This window comes from Chelon labrosus (genome assembly GCF_963514085.1).
Source record: "Chelon labrosus genome assembly, chromosome: 20".
Lineage (NCBI taxonomy): Eukaryota > Metazoa > Chordata > Actinopteri > Mugiliformes > Mugilidae > Chelon > Chelon labrosus.
In genome coordinates this window covers 12,175,985-12,195,021 of record NC_140353.1, presented here as the reverse complement: position 1 = coordinate 12,195,021, position 19,037 = coordinate 12,175,985, and the positions used below count along the sequence as shown (strand labels likewise).

General features: G+C 43.7%; 1 protein-coding gene across 1 annotated transcript in view; it reads left to right on the top strand.

Moving 5' to 3' along the window:
* mboat2a (membrane bound O-acyltransferase domain containing 2a) overlaps positions 1–19,037 on the top strand; it is a 43,185-nt gene that overhangs the window by 20,882 nt on the left and 3,266 nt on the right. Inside the window, exons 2-12 of the mRNA XM_084568996.1 lie at positions 612–757; positions 4,353–4,430; positions 9,964–10,059; positions 11,201–11,256; positions 13,193–13,244; positions 14,423–14,609; positions 15,221–15,413; positions 15,952–16,055; positions 16,150–16,214; positions 16,371–16,503; positions 17,233–17,384. Of these exons, the coding sequence (XP_084425122.1) occupies positions 612–757; positions 4,353–4,430; positions 9,964–10,059; positions 11,201–11,256; positions 13,193–13,244; positions 14,423–14,609; positions 15,221–15,413; positions 15,952–16,055; positions 16,150–16,214; positions 16,371–16,503; positions 17,233–17,384 (1,262 nt within the window). The remainder of the gene's footprint in view (positions 1–611; positions 758–4,352; positions 4,431–9,963; positions 10,060–11,200; positions 11,257–13,192; positions 13,245–14,422; positions 14,610–15,220; positions 15,414–15,951; positions 16,056–16,149; positions 16,215–16,370; positions 16,504–17,232; positions 17,385–19,037) is intronic.

The window sequence follows — 19,037 nt, the reverse complement described above, 5'->3', positions numbered from 1 at the left end:
ATGTGTCAGTTTTGGGGGGTGCTGTGCATTTCTAGCCACTGTAGAGCGACACTGAAGGTGAGGAGGACAGAATTTTGGGACGAAATCAAGGAATAAATGTGCAATCAAGGGTGCAGTGAACAGCCCAGCCGCATGGGACACAAAACCTTCACACATCCAACGTCACCTCTTAGTCTTCACTCTTTATGCTGTGAGTTACCTACAGAAAATTTGAATCCATGCACTGTAGCCATGATGGTGTCAAAAAGCCTTGAGAGAACACAATCTAGTCCGATCAATACGACCTAATGTATGCGCTCCACTTTTCTATGATAGTTTTGGTAATCAAATGGAGAGGTTTCCATTGTCATCTCTCTGAGGGATTCATTCAATCTCGCTATTGACTGGAGTAAAGCCTCTTTGCCGTGCCATTTAGAGACATTATGAGATGAGACAAGGTCTCAAACACCCACTCTAAGCGCTCTCACCCCACTTGAATACGACCAGTCTGACGGGGCTGTTATCGACAAGCAATGTATGCACAAACATATTAAACCACACTTTCATTTCATGCAAATGAAACCCATTAAAACGTTGTGTTTTTTTTTTTTGTTTGGCGTCTCTCTGTGCAGGTTAACTTTGTGGCATGCCAGCTGTTCGCCCTGCTGATGGCTGTGTGGTTTCGGCTCTACCTCCACCCCAGTAAGACCAGTCCCTTCATCAGACATGTTGTGGCCACACTGCTGGGCTTCTACTTGGCTCTCTTCTGCTTTGGCTGGTGAGTCACTTGTTCTCGTCATCCCTGTCCTTTTTTTTTTATATGCCTTCCTCCCTTCTTTCCTTTCTTTCTTTCTTTCTTCCTTCCTTCCTTCCTTCCTTCCTCTGAATGTCTTCCCACAATGCTGTGCTAGTGACATTGTTTTCCTGCCTGGCCCAGTCCCAATTTCATGCCATTGTGAATACAGTCCTATACGCCCCCTGGATCGTTTGAAAGGATACTGTTAATCTCATGGTTCAGTTATTGCTATATGAAATGTTATGTACGAAAAGGAAATATTATGTAATGGAGTGTCCACTTCTTCCCTGTTCATTTCTACTTCAGTTATTTTCCTACGTTTTATAGAAAACTTCTCTTCATAAACCCTAGGGAATTAAAATGATCTTTAGTTGTTGCTACTTCTCCCTTTAGAGGAGGGAAACGTTGTTGTTTGATCATCACTGATAGACAAAGTAAAAATATATTATAATATAAAATAATAAGTTCCACTTCTGTCTGTCAAATTTGGAAAGTGTCCTGATTATTTGCTATCATTATCACAACACGTTAAAGCGCTGAGTAAATGTTTCACTTTTAAACAATAACTGCATATAAAGATGGGCGAACCCTCTGTCACACCACCCATAGGATGCCTTAAGAGCAGTTTTGAAACACAGTGTGGTGTCTCCGGCCGCCGCCATCTTGGCAGTGCCAGTTAATTCAAAGATGGTCAAAGAGGTGAAGCGAGTGGAGGTGAGACAGCTAGCAACCTGTCGGGGCTCCCACCTGTCACTCAATACGGCCAACAAGTGGGTTATAAAAAATTCATCCCACTTGCTGCAGTTAGCAAGACCAAAATCAGTGTTTCCAGTCTGTAAACATGTTTGTTTCTGCTTCAGATTTGGTCACTTTAACATGTCGGTCCATGGGGACTAACTCGCTCTCTGAGCCGGCATCATGTGACCATTACAAGGAACTACAGTTCTCAGTGTTGGCAATTTGTTTTCATTTCCCAGCCCTGGAGGTTGCCGCTTGGTTTACGGTGGGTATTTTGCCCTCGGTGAAGCTTCAGCACTTGTTACTTGTCGTATCAGTGGTGATAGTTGTCTTGATATGATTTGATATGTTGGAGCTCTTTGTCCCTTGTCTTAATTCATCAATCTCCCCCGCCACTCTCCCTTCCCCTCCTCATTTTCTTTCAACTCAGCCTCTTTCTCCTCATCCTTGCCAAAGCAAATGGGTCGATCGGGTAGTAACTGATATCCAATTAGAAAGCTGTTGCCCTGTAATAGACAACCCACTGTACCTCTGGCACGGTGCCCCTCAAAGTGCTGCTGTGTGTGTGTGGGTGGGTATAGGAGAGCGAACATAGGAAACATTAGCCAGACATCCAGCCGGCCAGATAGAGGAGAAATGCTAACCAGATGAAGGGATATCTGGCCAACGCAGAGACGGAGAGGGCTTTATTTCACCTCGCCATCAGACGATCGATGTCGTCTGAATCAGCTGACACCGAGCTGCGGTTGCGTGATATCATTTGTTGTGATGGGAGAAGTAGTAAAATTGATTCCTTAATCAGAAACAGTCACATAACGATGACTCACCAATCAGGCATAACATTATGACCACTGACAGGAGAAATAAATAACACTGACCATGTTGTGACAATGCAATGTTCTGATGGGAAAATGGACCTGGGATTTGTGTGGATGTTACTTAGACATGTGCCACCCACCTAGACCAGACCAGGCACCCCCACCCCATAGCAATGGCACTCCTTGATGGCAGGAGCCATCCCCAGCAGGATGCAGCCTGACACAGACACACACACAAATGGTTTAGGAGAAACCCACCAAGAACAGCACAAGGTGTTGACCTGGCCTCCAGATCCCAAACCGATCAAGTATCTGTGAGATGATCCACAGAGGCCCCCACATTCTGTTGCCAGACACCACATCTGATGTGTTGTGCACAATGGACACCTACACGATAGTCATAATGATGGATGTATATGGCTAAACCAGTGTATATGCTGATAAATGACAGTAATCTAGCACCTTTAAAAACATTTCCGTTAGTCTGTCTTACACCATTAACATAATCTTCAGATTTTTTTGTTTCGCTTGTTTCCCGTAGAACAAAAATAAATGATAGAAAGTAGAGGTGAGAGACGCAGGGACAAAAGTGCAACATGTCACCACTTCATCGTCACGTCTAGAGCAGATACAGTACAGAAAAACAAGGAACCGAAACACAGAATTAGTCAGAGAGTGCAAATAGAATGTCTGCGCTGAGCTGTGACTGGTTACTGGTGCATTAGGCAACAAAACATGTGGAGGATTGTGAAACAATCTGAGCGAAACCGAGGACAAATATTTTCAAAGAAACGTACATGAAACGAAAACCAACTTTCCTTGAGCGACTTTCTCTGTCGGTCCAAGGAAACAGCTCAGTGCAAACGGGCGAAACCATCGATACGTGTCCACCAAGGAATTTTTATTTTCTGCTTTAATTAGTTAGCGATAAAAAGACAATACGGCCAAATAAGTGCCTTTTATAGAGGTGGAGGTATTTATCAGTCATGGCTCAGTGCCCCAGTTTAAATAGTTTACGTTTTGTGTCTAATTAAACAGTAAAAAGGGTTCTTATCGCTTGAATTTCTGACACCATTGCATTTAATGATGCAGATGATGAGCTCAGTGATACAACAACAGGTGGAATTTGATAAACTTGTCAGGTGGCTTAAAGTCACACACTCGTGCGGCGATGCATGAACGCATCGGCGCACTCACCTGAAGCGCTTGCACATGTAGCAACGCTCGTGCTGTGTGGAGGAGCTCCTCTAGGGACGCCGCGGCTTGATTTCTTAGCACGTATTCCCAGCTCTCTGCCTCAAATTTGCTGCTGGAGAAAACAGTTGGAGATTGATGAACAGCTGTAACACTGAGGGGTTGACTGAGTTCATTTTTCACTTTGTTTGTTTAATGCATTCCGGTCAAACCAGTTAGGCTTCACAATGAATCTTTGTGCAATAGTTTCATGGTATAATTTCCACTTGCCTCCCGTGAGTTTGTTGGGCTGTTTATTTCATGCACGCTCGCCGTGATGTGTGCTCGCTGCTAACCCCTTGTGCCCTTGTCCTCTTTGTTGACTCACTACTAACGCAGCATGGCATCTCTCCTCTCCTGGAGGGCTTGACGTCTGCGGGATCACACGTCGCGACCTTCAAAGACCCAGCCTGTTGCTGCTGCACCCGTGCCGCGCGTGCGTTTAATTTACAGGCACACTTTTAATTTACAGTAATGGCGCGATATTACAGCAGCCGAAAGGCATGGGGATAAATTAAGCACACGGTGTGATAGTGATCGGTCATTATCCCGCCGTGTGAGATGACATGTTAACGGTTGCAAAGGTCTGGCCTCACATGGTTGATGGTGTGACAGGGGTTTCGTAACGCTGGAATTTCTTCTTCCTTGTGACGGTAAGAAATGACAAAGCAGGATGTGGATTTTACGCAAAAGCAAATAAATGTGGTAAAGTCTGAAACCATGTCAATGAAATATTATTTAACAATACACCAACAGAGTTGTAATACATGGTTTTTGTCTTTTCACAGGTATTCCCTCCATTTCCTGGTACAGAGTGGTCTGTCCTACAGTGTCATGGTCTTTGCTGGCCTGGAGAACATGCACAAGTAAGAGAAAATCTCATTTATTTATTTATTTTTTTGTAAAAAATATGGTTGACGTCACAATTTCCCACATCAGTGATGTTAAATTAGATTTTGCATGTTTTTTTGTTTTTTTTTTGGTCTGTGTTTTTGAGGCTTGTGAGCACGGGTCGTGACGACACTGATTCCTCCCCCCAAGCTCCCATCTGTGGCCATGGCTCATCAAAAAAAAACAAAAAAAAAAACAACACGCGCACACACACAGACAAACACGCACATGGCCTTAGATGTTATATTTTTGCCAGAATTCAAGGTTATGACTGCAGGTGTGTGAGACTCCCCCTGGAGAGGTTTCTCTAAATAGATGCTAAGATAACATGCGTCACAACAGCAGCTGCTCACAGACAGAAAGGATCAAAAACCCGGTGTCGCTATGAAACTTGACAACTTGAGGTTAACAAGATGGATGTGACGTTTCGACTGCCGGCAACGCTTCGCGTCGTAATTCCTAGAAGTTGAACTCTCCTTTCAGCCTGATGTTCTGTCTTTTACGCGAGTGCGTAGATCAGCACCGTAGCGTTTGTGAATACTGAATGCTGTGGCCATCGCCCAAGCCGAACCAACACACCTTCAATGCATTTAAAGGTAAAAGTCAGTCGGGCCTCCAGAGAGGAACAAGGTTTCATAGAAGCAGGACACACTGACGTGTTCATGTATACAGAGGCCGGTAAACCCACGGCTTCAGATTTTTTGCATAACAAATGAGTAACCACTACAGCAGACAGGTTGAGATTTAACCGAGGCCGTGTACTTTTGTCATCTACACCTACAAGTCAGCCCATTTTTTTAGCCTTTGCTCTTTCAGCCCCCCTCTAATTGGTTGCAGGACGTTCAGATATTTCCATATATAGCGTACAAGTTGACCATTGGTCAAACATTTACTTGTGCCTTATACTGTAGTCTGCTCTTGTCTTACTCCAGCCACCTTATTTTCATTCTTCTCATTGTTGTGTGCAGATATGAGAGATTAAACTGTATTTTTATCTCCTATATAATTTTGCGGTGTGAAAAGAGTTTGCTGTAGATTTAACACTTAAGAGCAATCCAAACAGGAAGTGTTTTCCATTCTATCAAATATATCAATCACAGTGATACTAAGAACCCTTTTTTATGGTTTAATGCTCTTTTTTTCCTCTAACGTGCTTAGTGATATGAATCCGCCACGCGCTATTTAAAGCACACAATCTCATTCATGTGTTACCTTTTGAAATGCTGTCTGTAATGGATGCTCTGTGCCAAACAGAAATCTGAGTCACCGTGAACAGATCAGAAGTAGCACTTGCACGTTGCTCACGTCTCACGTTTACTCTGGATTCTAGCATTAGGCTTGAGCAAACTTTGAGAACAAACTCGGTACAGTGCCTCACTCCCAAGGCTTGTGCACTATGGCACGACTGTTCTCTATTTTTGTTCTCCCTGCTCAGACACCCGGGCCCTCGAGGGGGCCAGGGAGGGAGGTGGGGGGTTGTACAGTGAGTGCAGTATGGCAGCTCTGAGGAGCTGCAAAAAGCTTTTTTATCTGGACTGTGGGAATGGCTGTGAATGTGGACTTGACTTATGTCCGGCTGTGGACCGACTACAAGCTTTTTGTTCAGTGGTCGGTGTAATATTTCATAGCTCCAGATCTCTTTCTCTCCCGGTGCCCCGCCGTCTTCGTCAAGTCACCTGTTGGGTGTGCTGGGCAGACCAGGAATGTTCCAGTAACGTTCTCGACGCTTTCCTACTTGCGTTAAGTGTGAACACAGCACTACCTGCTGGTTCAGGAGAGAGGGAGAGAACTGTGAAATTGTTGGAACCGACGAGATAGGCGGTGAGAGTAATGCAAGCACCTTATTAATTCATACTTGGAAAGTAGAACCATAAAAATGAACAGTAACTCAGGCTGTTTTAAGAAATAGGACAAGAATTTGTTATAACGGCTTAATGTGTATGTTTTAATGATAGATAATTCCGGCTTAAGTTTCAGCCACTTCATGATCACAAGGGCCTGAGTTAAGGACAAGCATGTGTCTCTGACATAAGTACTCTGGTTATAGGTGGAGTAAACCATTCTAATCAAATAGGGGAGAGGGGTCAGTGTTAGCAGGACAAAGCAAGACAAAGCAGAAGATGACAAAGAAGACGACAAAGTCCAAGTAGATGAAAAACGGCAACAAAGAGGAAGAGTAATGTTGGGTTCTAATAGAACATGTGAGGTTGCGATTACTACCTGGGAATGTATATGACTAATAAAATCGGATATTTCCATGAGTAGACTCGAAAAAGCCATTCAGGCAAAGTTAATCTCTGAACATGGAAAGCACAACGCCACTATGAAGGCAGCAGAAGACGACAGACAGAGAAGGAGACAACGAAGAAGACGATGAAGTCGGCTTCCTTAAAAGAGGAAGGCAAGAAAGACGGAGAAGACGACGACACAAAAGAAGACGGCGTTAAATACTCGGAACAAGACGACAAAGATAAAGAAAACGAAGGCAACAAATACGAAGAAGACAACAAATCTGGCTAACGCTAACATCCTGTACTCCAGGTAGGAGTTGGTCAAGAACTAGCCCAAGGGTAAAAGAAATATAAATGGCATAAATGGTGTTTTGATTATGGCTGTTGCCTTAGCTATACACGAATTTGTGGGGCCTAGCTTCTAAAGTATCGTGGTAGAAAGAGGTGTATTTGTTGGACTGTTAATTTAAAGCATAAACTGTTTTTTTTTTGTTTTTGTTTTTTCCAGAGGAATAGTTTACTCAACCTGAAATTAGAATTCATTATGGTGAGAAAGCAAGGCTGTGAACCGGAAGGTGATATGTGTGTGTGAATTACCGCCTCACAGTTGCACTCTGAACACATGGAAATTTCCCCCGGATCCGTGTCGCATCTGAGCGAGCAAGAAGTTGAGAGCCTCGAGACGTTTACTGTGTGTACACAACCTCAGGTCTCGTTCAGACTTTTATTTATAGCCTGTGTTAGCTTTCATTTCTCTGTGTACTGTTTGGATCCACACCTGCAGCTCCTGTGTGGCTTCTTGTCTACGTGCTGACCTGTCTGCTGCATGTCCCGCGGTGTGGGGGGGCCACACTTGAGTCCCAGGCTCCAACGTAAAGCCATGAGTGGAAATGAAACACCCCCCTCTGAGCTGCGGATTGCACAAACACAAATCAAATAATGATAAAGACAGGATCCCCGCTGGGCTCTCTGCAGATATAGCTGGTGCAGCACATACAGTATAGCTCATATCCTCTCTGATAACTGATGCCATGTGCTTACCGTGGAGAGAGCGGATCCTGGTGAAACTGGGTTGTTGCTAAGGATTGAAAATATCGGTTGAGTCAAGAAAAAGCTTCTCTTTCATGTAGTGCTAGCGTGGGTATTTTATGCCAGTCTAGTCTATGCTAAAACAGGTCTGTTGCTTTCATTGCATCGTCTTTCCAACTTTGTTTTTGACATTGATGAAGTGATATGCAGTAGGACCGTGTCCCTTGCTTCAAGAATACGTCCAGTTCAGTAAAGGCTGAAAACGAAAGGACAGTGCACCAGCACCATGCATCAGTAAACGTTATCTTTTCACATTTTGCTTTGTGGATGCTCTGGATGCTCTGTCCTCCTCCCACAGTTAATTAGCGATTCTAAATTGGTGTGAATGTGAGCATGAATGACCGGATCTCTCTTTTGTGGGCATCGTGACAGACCTGGTGCACCTTTCTACCAACCACAACCGCTGTCCTCTAAATCACAAAATGGCCACAAATAATGGTATGATATTTTTCAAGTGCATTGCAGAGACATTATTGTATAATACATGTACTGTCAGAAGCTCCACAATCCTTGCGCTTCGTTGAGACTGGAAGTAACAATGGTGTTTCTGGAGTCGGAGTTATTACGAATCCAGTTAACCTCAATAGGACCTCGTGACATTTAAACACTAGTGTGTGTTTTTTAGAGTGTGGAGGCTGGGGGGAAAAAAAACACTTTTGAGGATATTGAGGAAAATTTGGCTTACATACTTACCCTGAAGCCACCTGAGAGCCAGTGTTGTAAATCAGAAACACAACAGCTTTCATCTGTCAACTTTTAATCACGCATAGCCGTGTTCAGAAGATTTTACACGATGCCATCCCCAACGTACACGCTTAAGACATTAAACATTAAAATCCCAGTAGCCCATTGAGCTCTTCTGTTGTCTGCTGGGTGTGCGTATTACACCGTTATCTTATTCTAATTGTAAGTGGCAGTTTTAAGTATTTGCCAGGTAGGACACATTCAAATTAGCCTACAGGGCCGACTCTGGTTTCGTTTAAAGTCTTCATTTATTTTTATGTCCCCATCAAATAAATGAATAACCGAAAATGAATAAATTACACTGAAGTTCATTGGATTAAAACACTGTAATTGTCTTTTAAATAAAAACGTCGACAGCTATTTGTTCATTAATGAGCACAGTCTCGTCAAGTTGATCAAAAATTTCTGTCTTCACATAGTTTCTGAAAACATTTATTATTTCTTTAAAAAGCCTAAAGGCAGTAGTGGAAATCGTTTGCTATTATAAATAATAGTAGAGATATAAGCTTGCATTATTCTAAAAAATAACTTTTGGATTCTATATTACTGAATGTGTTTAAATGAGCGCTGCTTCTGCTGCTGCTGCACGACTCGTCTGGGACCATGATGGTCATTGCGTGGAACCACGTCGTCTCCCATATGCGCAGGATGCTCAAGAATATTGTGTAAACTGTTATGCCCTCGGAGCAGATGCCAAGTGTGGGTTGGATACAAACACAGAAAGCTCTGAGCACATAAAAGGGCTGTTTAATGATTATGTCCTGTTTGCGGTGCTTTGTCTGGCCTTCTCTGAGGGTTCTGTGAATAATAGTAGTGTCTCGTCTTAGTCGGAGATTCTTGAATAAATCTGGAAGGCTTATTTTTTTTTAGTTTTATAAAATCCTTGGAAGAACATATCAGGTGGTGTCTTGGCTGCTTCACATACAGTACTCTACAGGAATCAAGGTCCTTGTGCGTCTTATCTCCAGCTCGGTTTTGCTGTAGCTGGTTTGCCATCTACAGCAAAACAGGACGCTATCTAGCTAGCCTTGACTTGGGCTGACTTTGCAACAGTCTTGCACCGCGTCCTTTAGCGCTGCTCCGTCTTTGGCTTTCCGTTGAAAGGTCGTGTTGTCCTCTGTCTTCCTTCACTGACAGTGACACATTGTTGGAGCCCTTTCTTCCCTTTTGTCCAGCTTATGACCCCCTGTTCCACAGCCACCGCCAGAACAAAAGTCCTCATTCTCCTCAGAACTCTAAAATTAAAGACTTACATTATGTGCATCAAGGTGATTTTACCTGAATACCTCCACGTGTGCTGTGTTGATTCGTAAATGAGGGTGCATGCAGGAAATGCGTCAAAGTTTCAAGTTGCTCTTTGGGTGGCAACTCTTCTGGCTTATTTTCTGTATTTCTAGATACTATTTGACACAACATTTTAATTTATTTCTCCCTTTTTCTGCAGGTACTGCTTCATTGTGACACTCGGCTATCTGATATGCTGTCAGATCACACGAGTCTACGTGTTCGACTACGGCATGTACTCCGCAGATTTTACAGGGTAAGCCGCTCAATATTTCTCATTTGTTTTTTAATAAAAAAAAACATAATTGGTGAATTTTGAATCTTAAAATTAGTGCAAATTATGCTTTAAAATAGAGTAAGAGTGTGACTCAAGCGGTCTCAGCTGAACAGAAAAGAGTGCGTGCCACACTGTGGACGCGGGAGGACGTCGACGGGGACTATAGCTCCTTGCGGTTGGTTCCCACTCCTCCAGACTGTCTGACAATTCGAGCAGACAGCCTGCACTCCCAGCAGGGTGGGGGTGGCCAGTTGCTAGGCAACCCAATGCAAACCCATACTGCCTCCGTGAGGGCAGAGATTTCACTCCTTCAGCTACGTCTGCCGTCCGTCTGTTTTTCTTGAAAATGTCAAATTCGCTTGTTTTTCTAAATGTCAGCGTGACCCCTGAAGCTAAATGTGCTGTGGTCCAATTTTATTTACAGAGGAGGCAGAGGAGGCCTGTGCTGCTTACTCTTGAGCTTATTCCTAGCTTAAATTGATGCTTCCTGTAGCAGTTTGCATGCAGAAAATAAATCAAGAATTTGCACTTGCTGATGCGAGCATCAATAGAAAGGTGTGCACGTATCTAAATGCAGTGTGAATCACATGAGGGCCACCGTGCAGTGTTATTCATACCCTGCTTTGATGGAGAATGATCTTATTACGTCAGGATGAAGTGAGTAGCTGAGCGGCATTAAACAGGGTTAGTATGAAATTTGAGCTTTTGAAGAGATGCTCACAAACAATTACAAAGTGTATCATTGTAAATCAACCCTTGTGTTGAATAGTAAGTGCTTTTGTGAAGATTTAAATACAATATGCAGTTGTACGCCGCATTTAAAGTACATACCCTGCATCAACCGTTTTTTTTTACAAACACATATCATTTCAATGCATGCACAAACTTGATTTATTTATTGTTTAATCTCGAGTCACAAAACTAAAGCATTATTTGTGTATTTTTCACTGTACAAGATCAAAACCTTATCGACTGTAATTTTGAAATCATCTGAGCTCATTAGTTGAATGCCATAACTAAAACTGAAGCTGAACTATTTAAGTAAAGGTTTCATTTGTGATGAAAATATTCATCGGAGAATGTCATTCAAATTTATTTTTTTCTGCTTGGCCTTTCTTAGGCCCATGATGGTTATAACGCAGAAGATTACCAGCTTGGCATTTGAAATACATGACGGTAAGACAAGTGTTTGTGTGTGTGTGTGTGTGTGTGTGGAAGTGACAGACGTGACAGAAGTGAAAATGTCAGTTCCGTTCCCTTAGGAGTTTAAAAACTGATCACATGGTGCCGTTCCTGAGCCAGTAGTCAGAAAGAGACCATAAACATAGTTACGTAAAAGAGTAAGGACCAAGCGTGAACTCTATTACTTCCTCCCTTTCTCTATGTAATAACTTGGGTCAGTCCCGTGCCAATCGACCCTCCGACTTTTAAGGCAGAGCCGCTTTAGCGGGTGTGCATCAGCTCAACTTTGTCTTCCATGGGCTGACCTGGATGTGCCTCTCTCTCTCTCTCTCTCAGCTTTTGATTAAATAAAACAGTTAAACACATAACTGAAACACAGAGTGTGCAAACGAGAAGTGAATAAAGATGGAAAATTGACATCAGAGAATTGATCAGAGACTGGGAGGGTGATGTGAGTTACTCCGTTCTTTAGTTCCCGCCTGGAGCCTTAAGTCTCCTCGGGATACTCTAGACTGAACCCAAATCAGCCGCCTAATGACAATCCGAATATTGGTGCGTGTGTGCTGTGCGCTGGAGTGTTTTAAGTTCCGTTCAGGTCGACGCTTCTCCTCGCTACTGTGTGTCTAATGAGAATCTTAGACTGTAATCCTCATCCTCAGGGAACTGTCACAGCCCGATACCTGCCTAGTGTTTATTCCTATACGCGGATTTGAAGAGACTGGGGAAATTGTAGCCCAGAGACCCAGGTTCTCAGAGACTTTAGTCGTCCCGCTGACGTCTGTTAGTTTTGAGCTTACACGTGCCGCAACGCAACAAGACAAACACGATGATAACGCTCATATAGTCTTTCATATTCAGCAGTTTTGGAGCCAAAAGGAAGAAAAGAGTTTTTTTAGCGGCTGTGTCTAAAACCTGGAGTGGTGGAAGTAGTTTAAATTCTGATGGGTTCAGAGTAATTTTCCTTGCAGTTCATGAACAGTATTGTTGAATATGGACCGAAGGGAAGGGTGGTCACTGACCCCCGATCGTTACACGGCACAGCTGAGACTTGAAGTAAATGTCAGAGCAGCAAACCAAGCCACACAGGAAGATGGATGAAACATCAGCATAATCCTTAGGGCCGCTCTAAAAAGCTTAAGCATGCGGTGGAAATAAATTTTTTGCTGAACTTTTTTAACAAAGTTTATCAACATTCGCTTCCACCACGATGGGCTCAATGACTATAAATGCTGGTAATCCACTTATAATCAGGGTATCGGCCCAGTCAGAACAAAACAAATGCCCCATTTAATCACGTCACATCAAAACAGACTTGCTCCATCCGGCTAATTCCTTGAAGGATTTTTTAATCTGACTGACCTTTGATAATCCGCTCAGTCTGAAAATATTAGCCCCTAATAATCACGTAAATGCTTGAGAAGATGAACTAACCAGCGGAAGAATAGATTTATCAGAAACAGCCTCTGACTTCACCTTCACCTTTTGTTTGGCTTGGGATCAGAGGTCCAGTTGTGGCCGGAGGAGCGGCAGAATCAAACGGAACGAAGCGTGGCCCCGCGCCGCCGCCGCCGCCGAGATGTTTGCTCTTGTAGCCCTAATGAGCTGCTTAGGCGCAGGTTTTCATAACAACCAACCTGCGCTGGATGATGGGTTCTTGCGAGGTTATGCACACAGCGGCGTCCTTGCCCTGTCGCTCTCTTTCCACTCTTCGTTCTCGTTCGCTGTGCTCCGCTCGCTCGTCTGAAGGAAGTTGGCATTGTGTGCACAACAGAGCCATTCACAGGTTTTTCTTTTGACAGTTAACTCTGGCGCTGGCTTGGTTTACTTCCAGTACCTGCGAACCTTGCTATAAGTGTGTGTGTTATATACCATTATGCCCTTACCCATATCTAATCTTACCATTAAAGCTTCTCTCTGTATCTGTTTGTAGGCTTGGCCAAGCGAGAAGGGCTGACTGCCAATCAGAAATACCTAGCTATCAGGTATGTGACTCAGGTATGTTTTTAATGCTTCAGATGACGGTTTAACTCAATCAGGTTGAATTCTGAACTCCGAAAGGAATGGCGTTCTTCATTTCAGCGAAGGCTTTATTGCTGTCTGCATAAGAAAACGCCACCCTGCAGCCCCTTTCAGTCTCTCTGGTGCTGTCAAGCAGTTGTTAGGCGCTCTGTATCTAGGAAACTGCGCATTGACTTCTCTCAGGTGACTCATAACGTGGGAATGCCCGTTCCCCCTCCAATCTGTCCTTCTTTAAAAGTGTAGATTTTCCAGCCATTCCTGTTGGAGATGGTTTTAGATTAGATTAAATTCAACTTTATTGTCATTACACATGTACATGTACAGAGCAACGAAATGCAGTTTAGCATCTAACCAGAAGTGCAATAGGCAGTAAGTGCACGTGGCATAAATATTATGGTAAATAAGTATGGTACAGCATATGGACAATATTTACAGATGGTAATGCTGAAACTGAGAAAAAATGTAAAAGTTGGACTTGTGGAGGTATTTTGATTGATCAGGGAGTTGATATGGAGAGGATCCAAGCAGAGAGAAAGACTGACTCACGAATAAAAACGATTTTATTAAGATTATTTGCTTAGCGTTTACCAAAGCCAGACCTTAGGGGCTTCATGAAGAACTAAAAGGACATGTTAAACATAGTTGTTTGTGAAATGGACCTAGATACTCTCAAAAATAGACACCTGCAGCTATAGAAAACCTAAGATAACTACAGTTTCGCAAACTCATACCAAAATATGTAATAGGCTGACCTTGTCGGAGTATCTTTAAGGCCCCAAGTAGAAAACTGTTTCAGAAACATTTGCTGGGCTACAGTGAGTCAGCCGCTGACTCTCGAAATGGCTACTGGGGAGGTGAGGAATTAGCAGTCGAAACAAGAGCCCCCGTTCAGGCCGTTAGATTTCTGCCTCACCCAACAGAGGGAATTCAGAAGAGAGGAGTAGGAGCCCACAAAGCACCAGTCAAGTCCTTTTCTGGACTGCTCAATAGGACAGAACACACTGGTTTCTCAGTGGACAGATCTTGTGCTGGACAGCTCGAAGGCACGATGCCCTTGATTTATTCACTGGTGTTTGATGTCTGGCGTGTGTAATCAGTGCATCACAGTCACGTTTTGCGTTCTCTCAATCTCGCCCTCAAGTCGTATGCCAAGCTTGCTGGAGTACCTCAGCTACAACTGTAACTTCATGGGCATCCTGGCGGGGCCCACCTGCTCCTACAACGACTACATGGCCTTCATCGAAGGGACGGGCTACCGGCCGCGCCACCACGAGAACGCCAACGGCAAGGAGAACGGAAAGTACAAGCAGACCGAACCCTCGCCCAAGGTACGGCGCACCTCTCTGGAGATTCTGTGTAGCTGCGTGAACGCGGTCCAGTTAATTCAGCTCCGTTTGTTTTTGATAGTTAAGTAATTAATGATCAGTTAAATAAGAAACCACGAGAAGACTGCAAACACTGTGAAACGGCAGACTTACATTTTAAGCAGTGATCGGCGAAAAACATTCAGAGTTGCAGAAAGCACTTGAATACAGCCTGACTGGTTCTGATAAAAAGTTGGACCTTAAACTATTAAGTTCTTTGTTCAGAGACTGTGATAGATGTAGACATTTGCGGATTTAATGACGCTCATGTCTGAATCTCAAGGTTATTAATGTATTCTTGCTTCACGGTGCACTGATAATTTAATTACCCTCCAAAATGTAAGTGTGTGTTTATCTCCTAAGAGGAAGGAACACAGACTATTCCTAATTATGAAACATGAAAGAATGCCCAAGGACTCGAGCTGACCTCAGATGAACTTAGCTGAGCTTTTTGAGGGGACGGCATCATGTCTTGTGATGTTTAATGAGCGTTTTTTTTTTTAAATTATTATTAGATTGCTTTCTTTTTGTCTGTGCCTGCGCGTGTTACACTCTCTCCCCTCGCCTCTCCCTAGAATGACGTCATCTCCAAGCTGTGCACGTGTGCCATCTCGCTGGGCATCTATCTGTCGCTGTATAAGCTGCTCCCAGTGGATTACGCCATAAACGACGACTTCGTCAGCTCCACGCCCTTCTATCTCCAGGTCGTCTACCTTTACCTGGCCATGCTGGCTCTGAGGCCAAAGTACTATTTTATCTGGACGCTTGGTGAGTGTGGTGCGACTCTGTCGGTGAAGTCTGTGTTTTCTCCACACATGAACGTGTTTGAAAGTGGTTCTTGGACCTGACTTTGATTGTGACATGCGCTGAAGCTAAAGATGAGCAGTGACATGTTAGATCTAATGTGAATCGGGCAGGTATCAAAAGATACTGAATGCACAGTAGGCTGCTGAGATAAAGCGGCGCCGAAGATGTGAATTTATATTTTAACTGCATGGGTTTATAGAGGTATGAACTCAATGAACTATTCTGAGTTCAGAGACTGTGATCGTTTGTGAAGTAGTCCTTACACTGTGTTGAGATGCAGCCAAAAACAGTCCCCTTATTTAACAGCCTTTTCGTGATGTAACAGTGCCATCTAGTGCCGAACCGGAAACTGTTCTAACCTCCTGACGAGTGCACGTGACGCTGCCTCTCCATCTGTTTCTGTCACCGCTTCTCTGATGTCTCTCTGAGAGCGAGGAGCTGTTGTGATTCTTTATTGTGTGCTATTGTACTCGGAAACATTTGAACCTTTCTCCCGCAGCTGATGCTATCAACAACGCTGCCGGGTTCGGTTTCAATGGCTACAACAAAGATGGCACCCCACGGTGGGACCTGATATCAAATCTCAGAATTCTGGACATTGAGGTTTGGGCTTTTTTATTTAGACCTCTTGTAAAACTCACAAAGACCCTTTTCAGCTAAAAAGCCTATAAGGATATTGTTCTGTGTTTGATTTCAGTTTGCCACCAGTTTCAAGATGTTCCTGGATAACTGGAATATACAGACAGCCCTTTGGCTCAAACGGTAAAAGCATTCAGGTTTATTATATCATATCTTTGCATGTCTCAGGCCTGCCATTTCAATTAACTGTGATGCAAGTTTGTTGTGTGTATTTTTCCAAATTATAGCTGAAACTAAACATTGTTTTGACTCAATACTGGATGTCGGTTTTCTCCTCAGGGTGTGCTACGAGCGCTGTCCCATTAACCCCACGGCTGCCACCTTCCTGCTGTCAGCCATGTGGCACGGGGTGTACCCCGGCTACTACCTGACCTTCCTCACCGGCATCGCCATGACCATGGCTGCACGTGCAGTGAGTGCAGACGTTGTTCCCAGGCATATCGACCCTTATATCTGGAGCCTTTTTTTCTAGCCAAATCTCAGTCTCTTGTAACCTAGTGTGCACATTATATAGACGTTCTGCCGCGGACATTGATTTGATTTACCCTACTAGAGCATAAGAGCTCTTAAGATCTACCACATCTACTTGACAGACCAACAAACACACACGTAATCACTTTATGGTTTTGTTAGCGGGTAATGATGAAGTAGTACACCACTCATTTTAAGTGTGAGGCCATTACCACTAATCTCTGCTAAGCCAGGGTTCTTCTCTTGAGTTGTGCGAAAGAAGGAGACAAGAGGATATTTATGTAGACACGGTGGAGTGATAGTAGTGCAGTAGAAATGCTCTATAACTCTGGTTAATGTACTCGGGAGTGGTTGCCCGGGCAGTGAATACGTTGTGCAGGTGAGTTCCTGCAGGGACTTTTGTCTTCTCAATCAGAAGGAGGCCGCTGACCCAGTTCTGCCATAAATCGACTGACCGCTGCCACGCAGACATGTTCAGAGACAGATTTCTTATAAGATGAGAAGAGAGCATAACAAGCAGAACTAGACGGTAATGTCTGCTGCCATGCAGAGATTTATGGAACGAGTTGAGTTAGCTCGGTTCACGTGTAGTTTACTGCACGGCCGAGTGTAATTTAAAGTTTACAGCCTGACGCGGAGAAGTTCAGCTAACTCTTTTGTTCTCTTCCAGGTAAGGCACAACATCAGACCGTACTTCCTGGTCTCAGACTCGTACAAGCGCATCTATGATGTCATCACGTGGGCAAGTACTCAGGTTGCCATCAGTTACACGGTGGCGCCGTTTGTCCTACTCGCTGTAGGATCCTCGCTCAAATTCTACAGGTATGTGTGATTAATTAAAAACGCGTGTTGTGCTGCACTGACGCCGAAGTACGAGAGAGAGTAATAGAACCACAAGTGTGACTGTACACTGTTGCTGTCGTGTAACGCTATTGGAATATTAAGACATAACATCAATGTCTGCAGTGGTGAAATTAATACTGTTTTATTAGTATGGTGCTCTCCTGTAAGGCTCTTAACAAGACAGCTTAATGAAAGAAGGGTGAAGTGGACTGATGAGGGAAAAATAAAATGGGCGGCCGTAACGCTGCTCGGCAGCTGCCAGGAAATAAAGACACAATCATCTTAAGCTATTAAGTGTTGTAATCATTTAAATTTTGACCAGTGGTGCTAGGTGAAAATTTGTGCTGGGCTCAGACTACAGGGGATTCTCCCACTTCATGCCTCCAAACAAAATCTGGTTGATTATGTGAGGTCTATGAGGACAAGGAGCAGCTGGCGGTGTTGCCAAGTGATGGAAAACATTTGAGCCCTTGAGACTACTGTTAGCTAGCATACTGTTGTTGATGAATAGACAGACTGAATCTCTCCAGTTGCTTTCACGTCCGCACTTGTTTAGCCTTCTGCTTTGTTTTTGTTTTTTCTCTCACTGCAAAGTATTACAAAGGTACAAGTTCTCGTTCTTCTTTTGGTTTGATAGGCGGTTGCAGGTCACCTATCAGACTGGCATGTGGATCAGTAGACTTAGAGCTATTTGTTGCACCACTGTCTCATTTTGGTTTGCATCTGCGTCACGGTGAGATCAAGCGGTGTGGTGCATTCAATTCTTAACAGTCTAGCACGATCAAGGAACCGTGTTCAGGTGTTAGATTAGAGAGAGGAATATCTGTGTGGAGTTTGCATGTTCTCCCTGTGTCTGCGTGGGTTCTCTCCGGGTACTCCGTCTTCCTCCCACCGTCCAAAGACATGCATTTTAGGTTAATTGGTGATTCTAAATTGGCCGTAGGTGTGAGTGTGAATGGTTGCCCGTCTCTCTGTGTTAGCCCTGCGATAGACTGGCGACCTGTCCAGGGTGTACCCCGCCTCTCGCCCAATGACAGCTGGGATAGGCTCCAGCCCCACCGCGACCCTCTAGAGGACAAGCGGTTACAGAAACTGAATGAATGAATGAATATCTGTGAAGTTTCTCCTTAAATGTGTGATGAAGCCTGATTTCAAAATCGGGGTAGGTCTTTGAAACTCCTGTAGTCTGAGCCCAGCCTTAAGGGATCACTTGAGTTATTACAGTTCATCCTGAGGGGAACGTGAATGTCTTTATCAAAGTTCATAGCATTTCATTCTGTGGTTTTGGAGACATTTAATTAAAGGCCAAAAAATGTCAACATAATGGTGACTCGAGAGGAATAATAAGGTCACGTTTGTGAAGTTGATGTACCACGAATACTAAATACTAAATACTAAATCCATTAATACAACCAAGGATTATCTACCTGTACCGCCCATTTTTATAAACTTGATATCTTTACAACACCGCGAAGGAATGTCTTCAAGTTAGGCACGTTCAAGAGTCAAAGGTCAAGGTTCACCTACCAACAGAACCAGTTGTTGGTAATGAAGACATTTTATATGAAAAAAGATCAGCTTCACTGTGACATCTAATGTTCTGTAAAGGCAGTGATTCACAGTCACTCATCA